At 41.3% G+C, this 15,324-nt stretch overlaps 1 protein-coding gene across 1 annotated transcript in view; it reads left to right on the top strand.

Moving 5' to 3' along the window:
* The window catches only part of f8 (coagulation factor VIII, procoagulant component), a 14,983-nt gene extending 4,506 nt beyond the window's left edge, over positions 1-10,477 (top strand). Inside the window, exons 10-27 of the mRNA XM_049741168.2 lie at positions 44-131; positions 580-797; positions 2,002-2,143; positions 2,224-2,433; positions 3,014-3,816; positions 3,902-4,044; positions 4,477-4,642; positions 4,725-4,964; positions 5,375-5,609; positions 5,702-5,884; positions 5,996-6,112; positions 7,100-7,171; positions 7,339-7,424; positions 7,577-7,732; positions 7,953-8,097; positions 8,506-8,648; positions 9,625-9,807; positions 10,008-10,477. Coding sequence (XP_049597125.1) covers positions 44-131; positions 580-797; positions 2,002-2,143; positions 2,224-2,433; positions 3,014-3,816; positions 3,902-4,044; positions 4,477-4,642; positions 4,725-4,964; positions 5,375-5,609; positions 5,702-5,884; positions 5,996-6,112; positions 7,100-7,171; positions 7,339-7,424; positions 7,577-7,732; positions 7,953-8,097; positions 8,506-8,648; positions 9,625-9,807; positions 10,008-10,163 — 3,486 coding nt within the window. The 3' untranslated portion in view covers positions 10,164-10,477. The remainder of the gene's footprint in view (positions 1-43; positions 132-579; positions 798-2,001; positions 2,144-2,223; positions 2,434-3,013; positions 3,817-3,901; positions 4,045-4,476; positions 4,643-4,724; positions 4,965-5,374; positions 5,610-5,701; positions 5,885-5,995; positions 6,113-7,099; positions 7,172-7,338; positions 7,425-7,576; positions 7,733-7,952; positions 8,098-8,505; positions 8,649-9,624; positions 9,808-10,007) is intronic.
* The last annotated feature ends 4,847 nt before the right edge of the window (positions 10,478-15,324 follow it).

The raw sequence follows: 15,324 nt of genomic DNA on the forward strand, positions 1-15,324 counted from the left end.
GTGTTCAACTTAAATTTGATGAATTCTTGAATTCTGCCTCCAGATCACATTCAAAAACCTGGCCAGTCATCCTTTTAATATCTATCCCAATGACCTCACCAAAGTCTATCCACTGCTGACCTCAACAAATGGTAAGCCACTTTTGCAAGAGTGGTAAAGAATACAGAGGGTCATTGGTTAGTGTACACACGTATGCACTTGTTTTCTTGCCTCTCGAAAATAGTTCTTATTTCAATTGCGTTTTATGGGTTATAGGTCACAATGATGGTGGGGAAAATATTTGAAATGATTCACTTTTATGCCACAAAAAGATGGTATTTGTAAAGACAAAACAAAAAATTGTAAGATACTATTTTGAATATTTTTTTTACAGAAGGTATAATTAAGAATGTGATAAAACACTGAACAAACATTTGATACCACTTTGCACACCCCAACAACTGAATGAGTAAGTATTTCTAAACTAGGTACTACAAATGCATACTATGTGTAGTTATGAAAAATCCATAGCGTGTACTTTCTCTTGCTAGTTTCATTGTTCACACTAAATCTTACATCTAATGTGAATGTGTGTCATAGTTGCAGAAAATGACTTGCGCTCAATGGAGGTGCCCCCAAATGGGACCTTTGTGTATGTATGGGAGCTAACCACCGAGGACGGACCCTTGGAGGAGGACCCTGAATGTCTGTCACAACTGTATCAGAGCACCGTGTCCCCAGAGAGGGACCTGGCCTCGGGGCTTGTGGGCACTTTGCTCATCTGCAAATCTAAAGCCTTTGACGCCAGGCGACGCCTGGTGAGAATAAGTGATGTGTTGATACCCAACTGTTAATGAAAGGAAAGCCATGATGAAAATAACTTAAATCTAACAAAAGACAAAATAATTATGAAAATTAACCAATGAAAATCAGAGATTGTTTTTAAATGGTGGTTCAACAGAATTATTTTAAACAATCTCACGGAACAGGGCTGAACAAAGATAGTAGTACCCTTGACTTAATATTTAGTGGCAAAATCTTTCGAGGCAACCACAGCAATCAAAGGACTTCTCGAACATTCAATATGATTTCTGCACCTCCTAGTGGGTATCTTGGCCCACATCATAAGCAAAATGCTCCATTTGTCTGAGGTTTGAAGGGTGCTTTCTCAAGATGTTATGTTGGCGCCCCTTCCACAGCACTGGCAGAGCTTGATGGGAGGTCACGGGGGCACTGCCCCCCCCCCCCCAACAGAAATATGCCTGTGCTTGGACCCCCGCAGGTGCCAGGCCAGATAATTGACTTTTAGGTATAAATCCCAACCTTTCCAGGAATTGTTTCCCACAAATTACCCAGTCCCCTGCAGGGAGCATATAATGAAGGTTTATCAGCATTTTGAAGATTTGTTTCATTTTGCAGACTCACTGAAATATACTTGGCCATCCCATGCACCCTCCAAGGAGAAAAATAACCCTATCCCCCTCAGTGTTCCAGAGATGTTCATTTGGATCAGGGCTCATAGGACACCACTTCACGAATATTTTGTTCTTAGCCTTGGATGTTTTCAGCTGTGTGTTTTGTTGTCATTATCCTGTTCCGGGAACCATGACCTGCAACTGAGACCAGCACATTTTTCTAGAATACAATTATAGTCGCACTATGATGAGGCAAGACATTGTCTTTCTATTTACAAGAAAAAAAAACATCAACTTATAGTTATGAGATTTCGTAGTATTCTGCACCATTTTAAGACACCCAGTGTCAGATTCAGCAAAGGACCCCTAGAACACAACAGCACCTCCTCCATGTTTCACAGAAGTGACAGTTTTGTATGCCTTAAAATAATTGTGTTGAACCACTATTTTGAAGTAATGTCTGATTTTCGTTGCTTAATTTTAGTCATTTGGGCATCCTATCTCAGATTCAAGTTATTTCAGTGGCCACAGTGTTGTTGTTTTTACAAACACCAAGGATGCCATTTACATGAAATCAGTGTTTCTTATATCCACGCTTCTGTCACAGTTGGCACCTGATAAAGAGTGGACTGTTATTTTTGCTGTCTTCGATGAGAACAAAAGTTGGTATGTGGATGAAAACATTTACCAATACCAGAACTCATCCAGAGACACAAACCCAGACCTCTACAACTCAAATGTCATCTACAGTGAGTTCTCCCTGCACTGTATTACAACTCTGCTGTGGCAGAACAACAACAAAAGTGTGTATTTCATCTCCATCTTCCAGGCATAAATGGAATTATATTCAGTAGACACCACTTTTTGACGTGCAAGACTGATGTCACTTTCTGGCATGTGGCCAACGTGGGCACCCAGAGCGACTTCCTGTCTGTCTACTTCACTGGAAACCTTTTTCAGCATAATGGCCTATATCAGTCGGTCCTCACCCTCTTTCCAATGACTAGCATGACCATTATCATGGAAATGGACTTGCCAGGTAATCTCATTTAAACATCAAAACCAACATCCGATACATCAAATACACCGTAAAATTGCATCCATTGTGATGAGTCTTTTGATGTAGCCCTTGTAATGGTGGCCTGTGTGTTGTGCCCAACCTCTTGCCCAAAGACAGACAGATAAATAGGCTCTATGTTACCCAATACCTTAATGAGGGGAAGAGGCTGCATATACAAATTTGCCAACAATTTTGATCTGGCTCTCAAAGGAGTGCCAGAGATTGTTGATGCTTGATGTCTTTTTTAGCCCAACCTGCTGCAAAAAACTATCATCCCATAAACCAGGGGTCACCAACTCCGGTCCTCAAGGGCTCCTATCCAGCCTGTTTTCGGTGCAGCCCTACTTCAACACACCTGATTCAAATGATCAGCTTGAATCAGATGTGTTGCAGTTGGGATGTGTCTAAAACAGGCTGGATAGGGGCCCTCAAAGACCGACTTGGTGACCCCTGCCATAAAATCTTTGGGTCTTGAGGTTTGAAATTTAAGCCTGATATTTAATCCTGCTAAATATATCATTTGTTTATGCATTTCCTGACTTCCTGTCTTCTCTCACAGGTGAGTGGGAGATCAGTGCCTTCGATGGTACTCTCAAGAGCCGGGGGATGAGCATTCATTACAGCGTTTGTCCTTGCAACTATGAAGAAACTTTGGTCGACCGGGATGAGGACATCGATGATATCTCTGACTGCGTGGATGCACTACCAAAGAGCAGGAGACCTCAGAATACAACAATGATTTGGGTGTGCAAGAACATTACTGACAGTCCAAATGACACTGGTGGCGATAATGAGTGGACTGTGAGAGGAGACCAAATCTGTCAATTGCAGCAGGTGTCTTCAGAGGGAGGAAATCCAATAAGTGCACTTGAGGGAGGAATCCCAGAGGAGGTCTTGGAAGAATTAGAGAGAAATGGGAAGTGGATTGTGGATTTGAATGACACTGAAGATGAAAGAAGTGGCAGACAGAGAAGACAGGCTGAGGGAAACTGGACACATGAAGACTTGAGCGCTGCAGAGATCGGAGATGATGAAATCAGATGGCAATCTGGAGGACAGACCAAAGAAAATGGAACAGACTTTGGTGTCGAAATGAACCCCAATCAAACGAGTGTGATGTCGCTTGAAACAAATGTGACAAAGGAAGAGAGCAATGAGATTTTACCGGACACAAATCCAAACCTCAAAGACAATCTTTTAACTGAAAGCAATTTACTGGACCAACTCGTTAGAGAAACCCATATTGAGAATGTTTCAGAGGAGCTCACAGTGGAATCTCTATGGGTGGATTATAATTCTACATCCAGAAAAAACACGACGGGAATCAACCTGTCTTTGGATTATGACGACTACAACCAAGAGGTAACGTTGCCGCTCAGGGAATGTGGACTGTCCACTTAATTACATCCCCCAAATCCTTAATCCCACATTGTTGCTGTTATTTCAGGAGAACAACACATCTGATGTAATTACCTCGGACAAAATTGATTTACGCTCTACAAAAACAATATACCGCGACTACTACATTGCTGCAGAGGAGATTACCTGGGACTACGGCATCAGAAAAGACCCTCATCTTATTAAACCTGGGTACGAACAGATATACAGTAGTTCCTATAAAATTACACGGTCACTTTCCAAAACCTTCTGAGCTGTATGAGCAACACATTTTAAAACTTCATTCTTTCCCACGAGGGTCCTCTAGTTTAAAACTACCAGATTGCAGTTACAAATGAAACTAAAAAGATTAAATGACTGTTTGTCTGTACATAGTCTATATGTTTGGAGGTACATCGTACCACTTTTAGCCCATTAATTGGCGCATAGTAAAAACAAAGCCTTCAATCATTTGGTTTTTTTCGGTGCAATTTTTGCTCTTGCTCAGTTTTGCCTTTGCCCCTTTAGTTACATGTAATTCTGCCTCGGTGTTAGATTATTTCACTTGAAACTCCTGAATAAATCTTTTTTTATATGATGTGGACAGTAATGTTAGAATGAACCAGGATGTTTACTTTCCTCTAGAGAGAAGCGTCGTGGAATGAGGAAGTTCCTTCCAGAATACAAGAAGGTGGTGTTTAAGGCCTACCCTGACAAAAACTTTCTTGAACCTAACAACAGAGGAGAGCTTCACCAACACCTTGGAATCATGGGCCCTCTCATCAAAGTCCAAATTAACGAGCTCCTTACTGTAAGTAGTTAATTAAACTAAATAAACTGAAGTATAATTTTCGGTATGGTAACCTTTGTTCACTTGCTGTGCCCTATTCAAGGTACACTTCATGAACAAGGCATCCAGGCCCTACTCATTTCACCTTCAGGGAGTTTATGATCGTACTCAAGGTGATGGCATTGCAAAAAGCCATGACCCATTGGTGCCAGGTGGGGTCTCCGGAGACCCTGTCCCACCTGGAGAGTCTCGCACATATAGCTGGAGAATCACAAAGAAGCAAGGTCCCACCGATGAGGAATTTGACTGCAAGGCTGGCGCGTACTATTCCACGGTGGACAAGGTCTGCATAAATCCATAGGTCGATTGAATGGTCAGGAAAAAAAGTGAAACCCTAACCCTAACCCTCTAATTCGACATCATTACTTTGTATGTTCGGAAATTTTCACATGTAATTTGCCACATATATTCCCTATGTATGAATTGTTTTCCACAGCCACCAGTTCAATGTCCAGCGTGAGGAGATAGTTCTTTGCCATAATACCTATAAGTCTGAAACTGCACCGCAACTCATGAAAGTTGCGATGCGACCTTATTGCTCAGCGTCAAATCTGTGTCAACTTGAACTATCCTGAAGTCGAGTAACAATGTAGTGAAGCATTCAAAACCGGAAGAGACTTTACTATTGATCGTATTTGTATTTCTTTAAATTTCCAGGTAAATGAGATTCATATTTGTGTGTTTCTGTGCCAGGAGAGGGACCTTCACTCAGGTCTGATTGGCCCACTGCTCGTGTGTAAGACTGGGACTGAGCTGCCTGTTAAAGAAGATGGAGTCGGACCGCTTGTCCGGGATTTCAGCCTTCTCTTTCACACATTTGATGAGACCAAAAGCTGGTATCTTGAAGAGAACCTTAAGACGCATTGTGCCCCTCCCTGCCAAGTCAACCTGGGCGACCCCTGGTATCAGATCAGCAATAGGTTTGCAGGTAGATGATATCGTAGTGCGAGAAGCTGCAATTTTTGATTGTTTATATTTCTAATTGATCATTAATAAGACTTCAATATTTTATGTCTATAGCAATAAATGGCTATGTGGCAGAGACACTTCCTGGTTTGGTGGTTGCACAGTGGCAGCGAGTAAGGTGGCACCTGTTAAATGTAGGGAGTGATGGAGAGTACCATGTTGTGCACTTCCATGGTTTGCCCTTCACACTACACACCGAGGAGGAGCACCGCATGGGCGTCTACAACCTCTTCCCTGGTAAATACGCATAAACATATTGATTGTAAAGGCAAGGAAATAGTGTTCGCCTTTGATCATGCAATTGGACCGGACCATGCATTCAACCGTGTGTGTATCTGCTCACTCGAGGTGTTTTCGGCACCATGGAGATGATCCCCTCCACAGTCGGAACATGGTTAGTTAAGTGCACTGTCGGAGACTACCAGCTGGCTGGAATGAGGGCTAAACTGTTGGTCTATGATCCAGGTGGGAGCTTTTAAACTAAAGTCGACATACCTTGCTTTTCAAAAAGGAATACGGAATATGTGCCGTGTCTACTAAAATATACCACAGCCATAATTGATTTTCATCCATCCATCCATCCATTTTCTGAACCGCTTAGTCCCCACGGGGGTCGCGGGCGTGCTGGAGCCTATCCCAGCCGGCATCGGGCAGTAGGCGGGGGACACCCTGAACCGGTTGCCAGCCAATCGCAGGGCACACAGAGACAAACAACCATTCGCACTCGCACTCACACCTAGGGACAATTTGGAGTGATCAATCGGCCTACCAAGCATGTTTTGGGGATGAGGGAGGAAACCGGAGTGCCCGGAGAAAACCCACGCGGGCTCGGGGAGAACATGCAAACTCCGCACAGGGAGGGCCGGAGGTGGAATGGAGCCCGCACCCTCCTAACTGTGAGGCGGACGTGCTACCCAGTGCGCCACCGAGCCGCTTAATTGATTTTCACTCAGCAGCCAATTTCTTTATATTTATTTCAGTTGAAAAACTGGATACGTATTCTTAAATGCTTATTATGGTCACAAATAGGCCAGGTTCATGTCAGAACAAAATGCGACCCAACCTCCACCAATGATTATTTAAAGATACATTTTTTTAGTATGACAGAGGCGAGTTTTTTTACTTGCTTAACATGTGCCGTAACTTCCTGAAGTCTTCCTCAGAAGCGTCAAGGCTACAGGAAATGGCCAAAACATGTTAAGCAGGTAAAAAAAAAAAATCGCCTCTGTCATAGTATCTTTAAATAATTTGCCAAGTGAAATCAGTATGGATGTATGAACATTCACCAAAGACTCCACTCATGATACTCATACTTTGGAAACAATCCAAACTTACTTCATTAGATGAAGTACAGTACCTAATGTTGTAGATGTTGAGTGTCAATACAGTCCATAAATGTAATAGTAACTTAGGTTATGATCATATTTCCTGAGTTTTCTTTTCTTAATACAGAATGTGCTTTACCTCTGGGAATGAAATCTGGAAGCATCCAGGATTCACAGATCACTGCTTCAGATCACATAGGTAAAAAAATGATAATTTACAGACATTTAAACAATTTGTGAAATATGTTATATTCTCATTTATTTAGGTCATACATTGACATTAGCACAAGTGCCTGTAATGATCATTACGGTTTACTGTATTGCTTGAACTTTTAATACTAACTATGTTTTTACATGTGTGTCCAGATAGTTGGGAGCCCCATCTGGCGAGGCTGCATCAGTCTGGTTATATCAATGCTTGGATGGGTACAGACAGCCTCTCCTGGATACAGGTTGAACATGCAGCTATTCCCCATGCTGTCAACCTTTTACATTTATTTAGCCGCCTATGTCCTGTGACCTGTGATCTTCATAATCATTGAATGTTTTATGATATCAATGAGCATAACATTGCCTTTATTCATGATAACCGATGTATTATCAGGTGGACTTGCTGAAGCCAACTCTGCTGCATGGCATTGAGACACAGGGAGTGAGGGCAAGCCTGAGGGAGAACTTCATCCCACTATTTGTCGTTTCCTACAGCCTAGACCAGGAGACGTGGATCACCTACCAAGGGAACTACACAAAACTGTCCAATGTGCGAAATCCACACTCCCACAACTCCGCGTGCACGTCATTATTTTCACCTAATTAAGTTTTTCTTCCATATATTTTTGTTTTTCAGCAATAATGCTCATGTCAATGTACCTGTTTTATTTGCCCATGTCAGCCTCTTGTTTTTTTAAATGACCTAGACAAGGCAAAAAGGTCAGACCAACTTCTTCCTAAAATCTAACCATTTTGTAACTCTGCTTTAGAAATTTCACGGAAACAGCGACAGCTCCACAGTGAAGCAAAACCAGTTCTCACCTCCGTTTGTGGCTCGCTACGTTAGGATTCACCCTGATAGCTTTGTGCGGAGACCTGCACTGCGTCTGGAGCTGCTGGGCTGTGATCTCAACAGTGAGCCTTAACTTGACAATACACACAGTATATAGTGGAGCCTTGACTTACAAGTTTATCATGACAGTGGTCAAGCTACATATGTTGCCACCATTGAGAACAAACACCCGTTGCTTAAAGAGTTATACCCTCATGCATGCTGATCGCTAAGCCACCTTTGATGCACCAAGCTAATGGACCTTCCTAAAGCAAGGTTTCATGGTTGTTTTGACAACACAGTGTCACTCTGCCACACTACTGCTTACTGTGAAATGAATATACTGCCACCATGCTTGTATCTAAAAAAAAAAATCTATATTTAAAAATAACCTCGTAAATGGGATCACTGGAAAGTCAAGTCACTGCTGTATACTGTGGCTCATGATCAGGAAGTGGCTGATACGTGTGTGCATGTTCATGTGTGTGCAGGTTGCTCATATCCACTTGGCCTAAGGAGCGGATTGATTTCTAACATTACCGCCTCCTCATATCGTTCATCAGTGCTACGTAAATGGCTCCCCACCCTTGCTCGCCTCCATCAGGAAGGCAGGACCAACGCCTGGAGGCCCAAGGTGAACTCCTTTGCCTTTGCCCTGTTCACGTGTAAATGGACAATGATAAAGGTTCATCAATGTTAGCAGAGGAGCAGTTGGGATTTTTAAAATATAGTTTCAAACCTTACTTCCAAATACTAACCCTAATTTGAACCCTACTTTGAAACTCTAACCCAAGTTTGAAACCCTACTTCAAAACCCTAACCTCAGTTTGAAAGCCTACTTTGAAACCCAAACCCTAGTTGAAATCCTAACATTACTTCAAAACCCTAACCCTAGTTCAAAATCCTACTTTGAAATTTAAACCCTACTTTGAAACCATAACCCTAATTTGAACCCCTACTTCTAAACTCTAACCCTAGTTTGAAAACCTACTTCAACACCCTAACCCTAAATTCTCAGTCTAGTATTACTGTGACTATACTCGCCTATTTATCTTCACACAATGCAAAACCGAGGTGTGACTTCTTTTGGACTTGTCATGAACGGTCAAATGCCACGTTTGTGATCTTGGCGAGAAGTCGAGTACTGCTGGCCAACTATTACACAGTTGTTGCCAGTCATTCATCTTAGTTAGATGCTTCAGGGGAAGTCAAGTCAAAAATGTGCCATGTTTAATATGTTTGTGTGCCCCCAGGACTCTGAACACTATTTTGTTGATGATGACTATTTTATTTTATATGATATTATGTCAATATTAATCAAAATACTGTGTTTTGAATTTTTAGAGCACATAGAACATATATTATTGTATAGAACATTTTTAACCTGACCCTTGTACTGCTTGGCTGGAATGTTCCATTCCGTAGTTCATCTCGGTGACAGCATTCATTCATTCGGCATTTCCAAGCAATTTCAAGTAGACACTTGACTTTTATGAGATCTTAAAATTACATTAGGGTCTTTCCGTGGCCTAAGTCCATTCTTTTATCTTGTACCTTCTCTCTTTCAAATGATCTTTTGTAATATTAATCCTCTCTGGCAAAATTCCCAGAACAACAATCCTCACGAGTGGCTGCAAGTGGACTTGAACTCAATCAAGCGCATCACAGGGGTCATCACCCAGGGGGCGAGGTCTTTCACGACACAGATGATGGTCACAGAATTCTCGGTGACTGTCAGTCTTGATGGATTCTCATGGAGCAGAGTGTTGGAGAAGGACTCGCACAGGGAACAGGTACAACAAAATGACACATACTAAGTTCCAGAGATCTATGCCTCATTTACATGTATTGTCTAGATAGACAAAAAAATCCCACATAGTCTACCCGCCACAACATTAGGCGCACAACTGATTGATTTATGCTATATTTACCTGTTTTGAATCTCATCCGACTGTCAAGAAGTGTTCGGTAAAGATTGCTTGTTCCTTTTTAGATCTTCACAGGTAACAACGACCCGGACACAGAGGCCCTCACGGTTTTCGAGCCGGCCCTGTTCGGCCGCTTCATGCGCATCCACCCTCGTGGCTGGGTTAACGACATCGCTCTGCGTCTGGAAGTGCTGGGCTGCATCACACAGCAGGACCTCTAACATGCATGTTACACAAAGCACCTTTAAGATGCACATTAACTCTGCGCTAAAGTATTGGATCTATTCTTCCTGTTAGAAAAGTAGAACAGATATGTTGTGGTAATGGAGAGAACAGTTGTCACTTTAAAAGTAGTATTTGCCTCGGACATGCCAACATGCTCAGAATGTAAGCTTGTGTAAATATTTCACACAGTGATGGATGTACGTATACTGTTTGAATGCTTGCGCTATGTTGTTGGAAAACTACGAATGGATGTATATTTCTGCTTTGGTAACATTTCATCTAAATAATAAATCTTAATGAGTTGCACTAATCTTCATTGCATACTTCTGTCATGGAGCAGAATGAACCAGGGTTTATTGAGAAAAAAGGGAGTTGGAATGGAGGATGAAGGTGAACAGACAGACAAACTAAAATAACGACCTAACACAACCAACAACATAATAACTGAAACAGAACTGACCGACAGCAACAAGAGACATCAATGATCCGACATGGAGTGACACGCAGACAGGACTTAAATACGAGACAGGTAACGAGAGGCAGGTGACTGTGATTAGTACGTGGATTGTGAGTTGACACAGGAAGGGAGGGGCGAGTCCACAGACGGACAGAAACCATGACAACCTACACAACCGGGGACGAGTCATGACAATTTCAGGTGTGACAAGAATATCAGCAATATTGATACAAACACGTATATATTACTTTATTGTAGTCACAAAGTAACTGCTTTGTCTTTCTTTTTAAAAAAAAAAAAAGGGGTCGCAGAAAGTGGGGAAGAATTCTCAGTTTCCATTCACTTTTGATACTCGGGAACTTTCATCCTGCTTTGTTCTTGCACATTATCTTGGCTCTTCCTTCACCTCATGCGCCCGCTGTCCTCAGTGTTCCTTAATTGTTGTTTTGGCTTATCCTGCCGGAGCAGGCCGTCCTGGGCCACACAATGAGCAACCGTACTCCCAAATTGTTCCGTGACAAGCTGCAGTTTGGAGGCTTGTCTAAAGAATGTGTGACATGGTAGTGTGAAAACATGATCACTATGTTTGTTAGTCTAAATTGCCTTTATCACATTTTTATCAGCTGTGGAAGTTTCCAGGCAGAGGGGGCAATGGAGAGTAACACTGGACAGGACGTACATTTGCAGAGACGTCATGCTTAGCTGATAGGGCTCACAAAACAATGGCATCGTGCGTAATGTCAGCAAGAGAAGGCCCCACCTGGTTTCAACGCTGACTGGCTGAGCCTTGATGGGATTGTGCAGAAGTCATTACCCCATGCTCACCTGGGTGATGTTTGAGCTATGCTTTAAACCACCAACAACTTAATCTTTCATGGTGTCAAACACAAGCTCCAATTTCTGATACGGAATATGGTTGTGCATAAATGCTTCAAAAGTAACAGCTTGTTACAGTACAAAGTTTTACCATTAGCATCGTATTGAATGATATCCCACTCTTTTTTTTCTCTCATCACAACGAAATTCCATCTTCAGCATTAACATAGGTTTCCTGTGTTAATTGGCTAGAAGAAATCACATTGTTCTGTCTTAAGTGTCAGGCTTGGAGCAGGGAGAGGACTCGAATGCAGAGTTTCAAAACAAAGGAGTTTTATTTTCTCCAATGGATTGCAGTAGAGAACAAAAGGCGCCTCAAGACGAGGGAAAATCGTCAAAAATAAAGCGCCTCAAAACGAGGGAAAAAAGGCTGACTAACATAACAACGCTAACACTGGGCAACAGGGTATTCGCTAAACAAGGTTTCTCGAGGAATCTCAATGGCTTCGGGCTTCGCCAGTGTTCCAGACAAGTCAAGACGCACTGGCACCAGACAAGGGGAAAGACGCAGGTTATATACACACAGAAGGAGGGGAACACAGGTGTAGGCAATTGGGTCACGACACAGGTGCAGACACTTGGGATCAGGGAAGTCACGTGACCGGACGCACAGAGGAAGGACACACGAAATGGAACGAGAGGAGAGTTACAACACTAAAACAGGAAGTGACAAAAACAAAACACGACAGCATGACATTAAGATCCATTTTCATTACCGCTTGTCTTCATTAGTGGGTGAGCTGGAGCTTTTCACAGATCACCGATTACCAGTCAATTGCAGAGCACATATTGACAAACCTTTAAAAATCCAATTGACAACTATGGACAATTTAGAGTAGTGATGGGCTGCGGGCCAACTCTTGAATAGTCCTTCAGTTAATTTGTTAAATAATTTGGCCCCCTCAACAAAATGGAGTGACCTGCCCTATGACACAATGTCATCCAAGTGAGTGATTTGACCTATTAGGGGGTTTTGATTGACATTAACATCTTTGAGTGTACTGATTGTGGAAAAAAGACTCAAAACACTGCACTGTGAGGGAATATCTCTGTGTATCAAAATCGAACATTAGAATTAAGATAATTTTCATCCAAATCTTGGTTTGGATTGCATTAGATTTTGCTGGAGTAGCCTGCGCCAATTGGGACTGCACACAATGTATTTGTACAAAAAAAAAAAAAAAATTTGCAACATAATGGAAGTTCTTGAACTCATGTGAGGGTGGGTAAGAATTTTCCAAAATGTAGACATTTTCATGTTAAGATCCCTCACTCGAGTTTTAGTGTGACACCGCAACAAAGAATTTTTTTTCACCTTCGCTCTCACACCATTGTGGCATCCTTACAATATTTCCTGTTGCACACTCCCAGGTCATGAAAAAAAATTGACCATTTATTTTCTGCTGTTTTTGTCTAGTCTTATTCAATCTCAAACATTTTACTTTGATAGTGCACATGGATATGTCTTACATATCCCTCTAATGTTGCAGACTGTAAACTACAGACATTTTCCATGAACTGCATTTCAACTGAATTTACTGTGTGGTTGTTTTATCAATCATATATTGGGTGTTTACTTCCACAAAGTTTTATATAATTGTGTTTTGGGGGATAGACGTCAAAGATTTTTATTTTATACTGAATGCATTTTCCTATATTCCTAGAGCCTTGGACTATGGCAGTCCAGATTGTAAAGGTGGAGGAGGCCCTCTGTTGGATAAATAGAGTATTGCATCCAACGTTTTGTCAAGCACTCCTGTGTACTACAGTTCTGTAATGTAGTCCAGGGTCCTGACACAATGTAAAATTTAACATACCCCGACCTTATTTGTCTTAAGATCTATAAAATAACAGCAGGGTCTAATTTAAGTGAATAAAAGTGCTGGTTACATTCTTACAGAATAGAAACTTGTTTTTAGTGCACATAGTATGAAACGACCAGAGAACACTATAAAATCCAAAAAGACATTCCGGACATGCAATATAAATCCTTTCGTTCAAGTATTTCAACTTGGCCTGTGGCCTTGTGATTAAAAAGTTCACTTTGTCCCTGTACAGTGCTATCTATAAAGACTTCTAATTAGAGTAGATTTATTGATACATAATCCAGCCGAGGGAGAGTCACTGAGGACTAAATGCCTTACTGAACTCCACCGTGTTGCTATGGTGATAAATACAGTACGTCACATGTTTGTGGACATATTTTGGACCATACACAGTAGTGTATTGTACTTTGCTTACCAAGTATGTCTTTGTGTTCTCAAGGGGGTCTGGGTTTAATCTACCCCATTTGAATACATATCAGAGAATATGAAGTGCAGAGTCTCAAGTAGAGGTTAAAAAAAAAAAAAAATGAGAGTAAACATTCTTTTCATATTAGGTTTTTAATGTTGTTTTAATTGAAAAGAAAATGCCTTGTAACATAGATTACGTTGACACACATAAAACAGATTTTCTAGCAGCTTGAATTAATTTCAGTTTTAGTTACATTTAGCCAGCTGACTTTATTTTTGCTGTTGTTCTTTTTTTAATGGTCATATAAAAAGGTGCCTATAAAGCGACGATATATGCAAACAATTGTTAATTGAGGCAGTTATGTCTTACTATAGCAACCTCTCTGGAGGTTTATCGCACAGCCACGTGTGTGTCAGCAACAAGCACAGGGCACAGGGAAGAACTCACTGACGCAGTAGAAGGCTACGAAATCAGAACTATTACAGTCATTAGAATGACAAATAACCATCAATTACACAGGCCGCAGAGTTTGTCGAACAGGGAGCAAAGGCCTATATGTTTCTGCTTAGGTAGGGAAAGAAAAAAAAACATTCACCAAAAACGCTTTGAGAGACTGTGGCTCTGGCAGATTAATCTTGCTGGAATCACACCATGTCAGCGTGAATGAGGTGTCATTGTGTACATTTTTGCAAAATCATGGCTCAGTTTCATACGAATAACATGCAGACTTTAAGATCCTGCTTGACATATTGATGGTATAGTTCACAAACAAACAGTACAAGAATAGTAGGCCAAAGATTTGAGGTCAGTAGATCAGAAAAAAGATGGCACGTTTTCTGAGAAGAATAACAAAAGTGTTTACATTTACTTGTTCTTTTTTAAAAATCCTTATTTTCTGTGTAAGTTCCAAAAGAATCAAATGAGGTGAGAATGATTTGTTCTCTGGGAATATTGAATGTCCGCAACTGTGAAATGAAATGTAACTTAAATATTGACTACTCAAGTGATTACATACATATGGCCGAAAGCTCAGTTCAGCTTCATTAATTCGTGTGCAGGACGAATTTAACAAGTTTGCCCTTCTATGTGCAGTCAGCGAGGATGAATGCACCTCACCTGCATGCCGTCTCAAACATCAACAGATAAGTACAATCTTTTTAGCACGTGGCTTTCAGAAATGAACAATAAAACTTTCAAATAGAAATTAACAGTAGCATTCAGAGTAAAATATTACATGCTTATATTGCATTCTTGCTTGGACAGAGTTATTATAAACATTGGATTAACCCACAGTTCAATTTGACCCAACTTTTTGGGTTGTACAAAATAATCCCCTTTGTGTTGAGTGTTGACCATGGGCTTAAAAAAAAAAGCTGTAAATGACTGGCTTAGCAGATCCAGAGCAAGAAACCTAGTTTTCTAGTTTTTAATCATACTTCATGTCATTCTGTTCCCCCCCCCCCCCCCCCCCCCCCCCCCCCCACACACACACACACACACACACACACACACTTTACTTTGATCTAACGTGACAGTATTATGTACAGTGGAACCTCCAAAAAAAAAAAAACGCCGCAATATGTCTTGTG

Source organism: Syngnathus scovelli, chromosome 1 (genome assembly GCF_024217435.2).
Source record: "Syngnathus scovelli strain Florida chromosome 1, RoL_Ssco_1.2, whole genome shotgun sequence".
In the NCBI taxonomy this organism is placed as follows: Eukaryota; Metazoa; Chordata; class Actinopteri; order Syngnathiformes; family Syngnathidae; genus Syngnathus; species Syngnathus scovelli.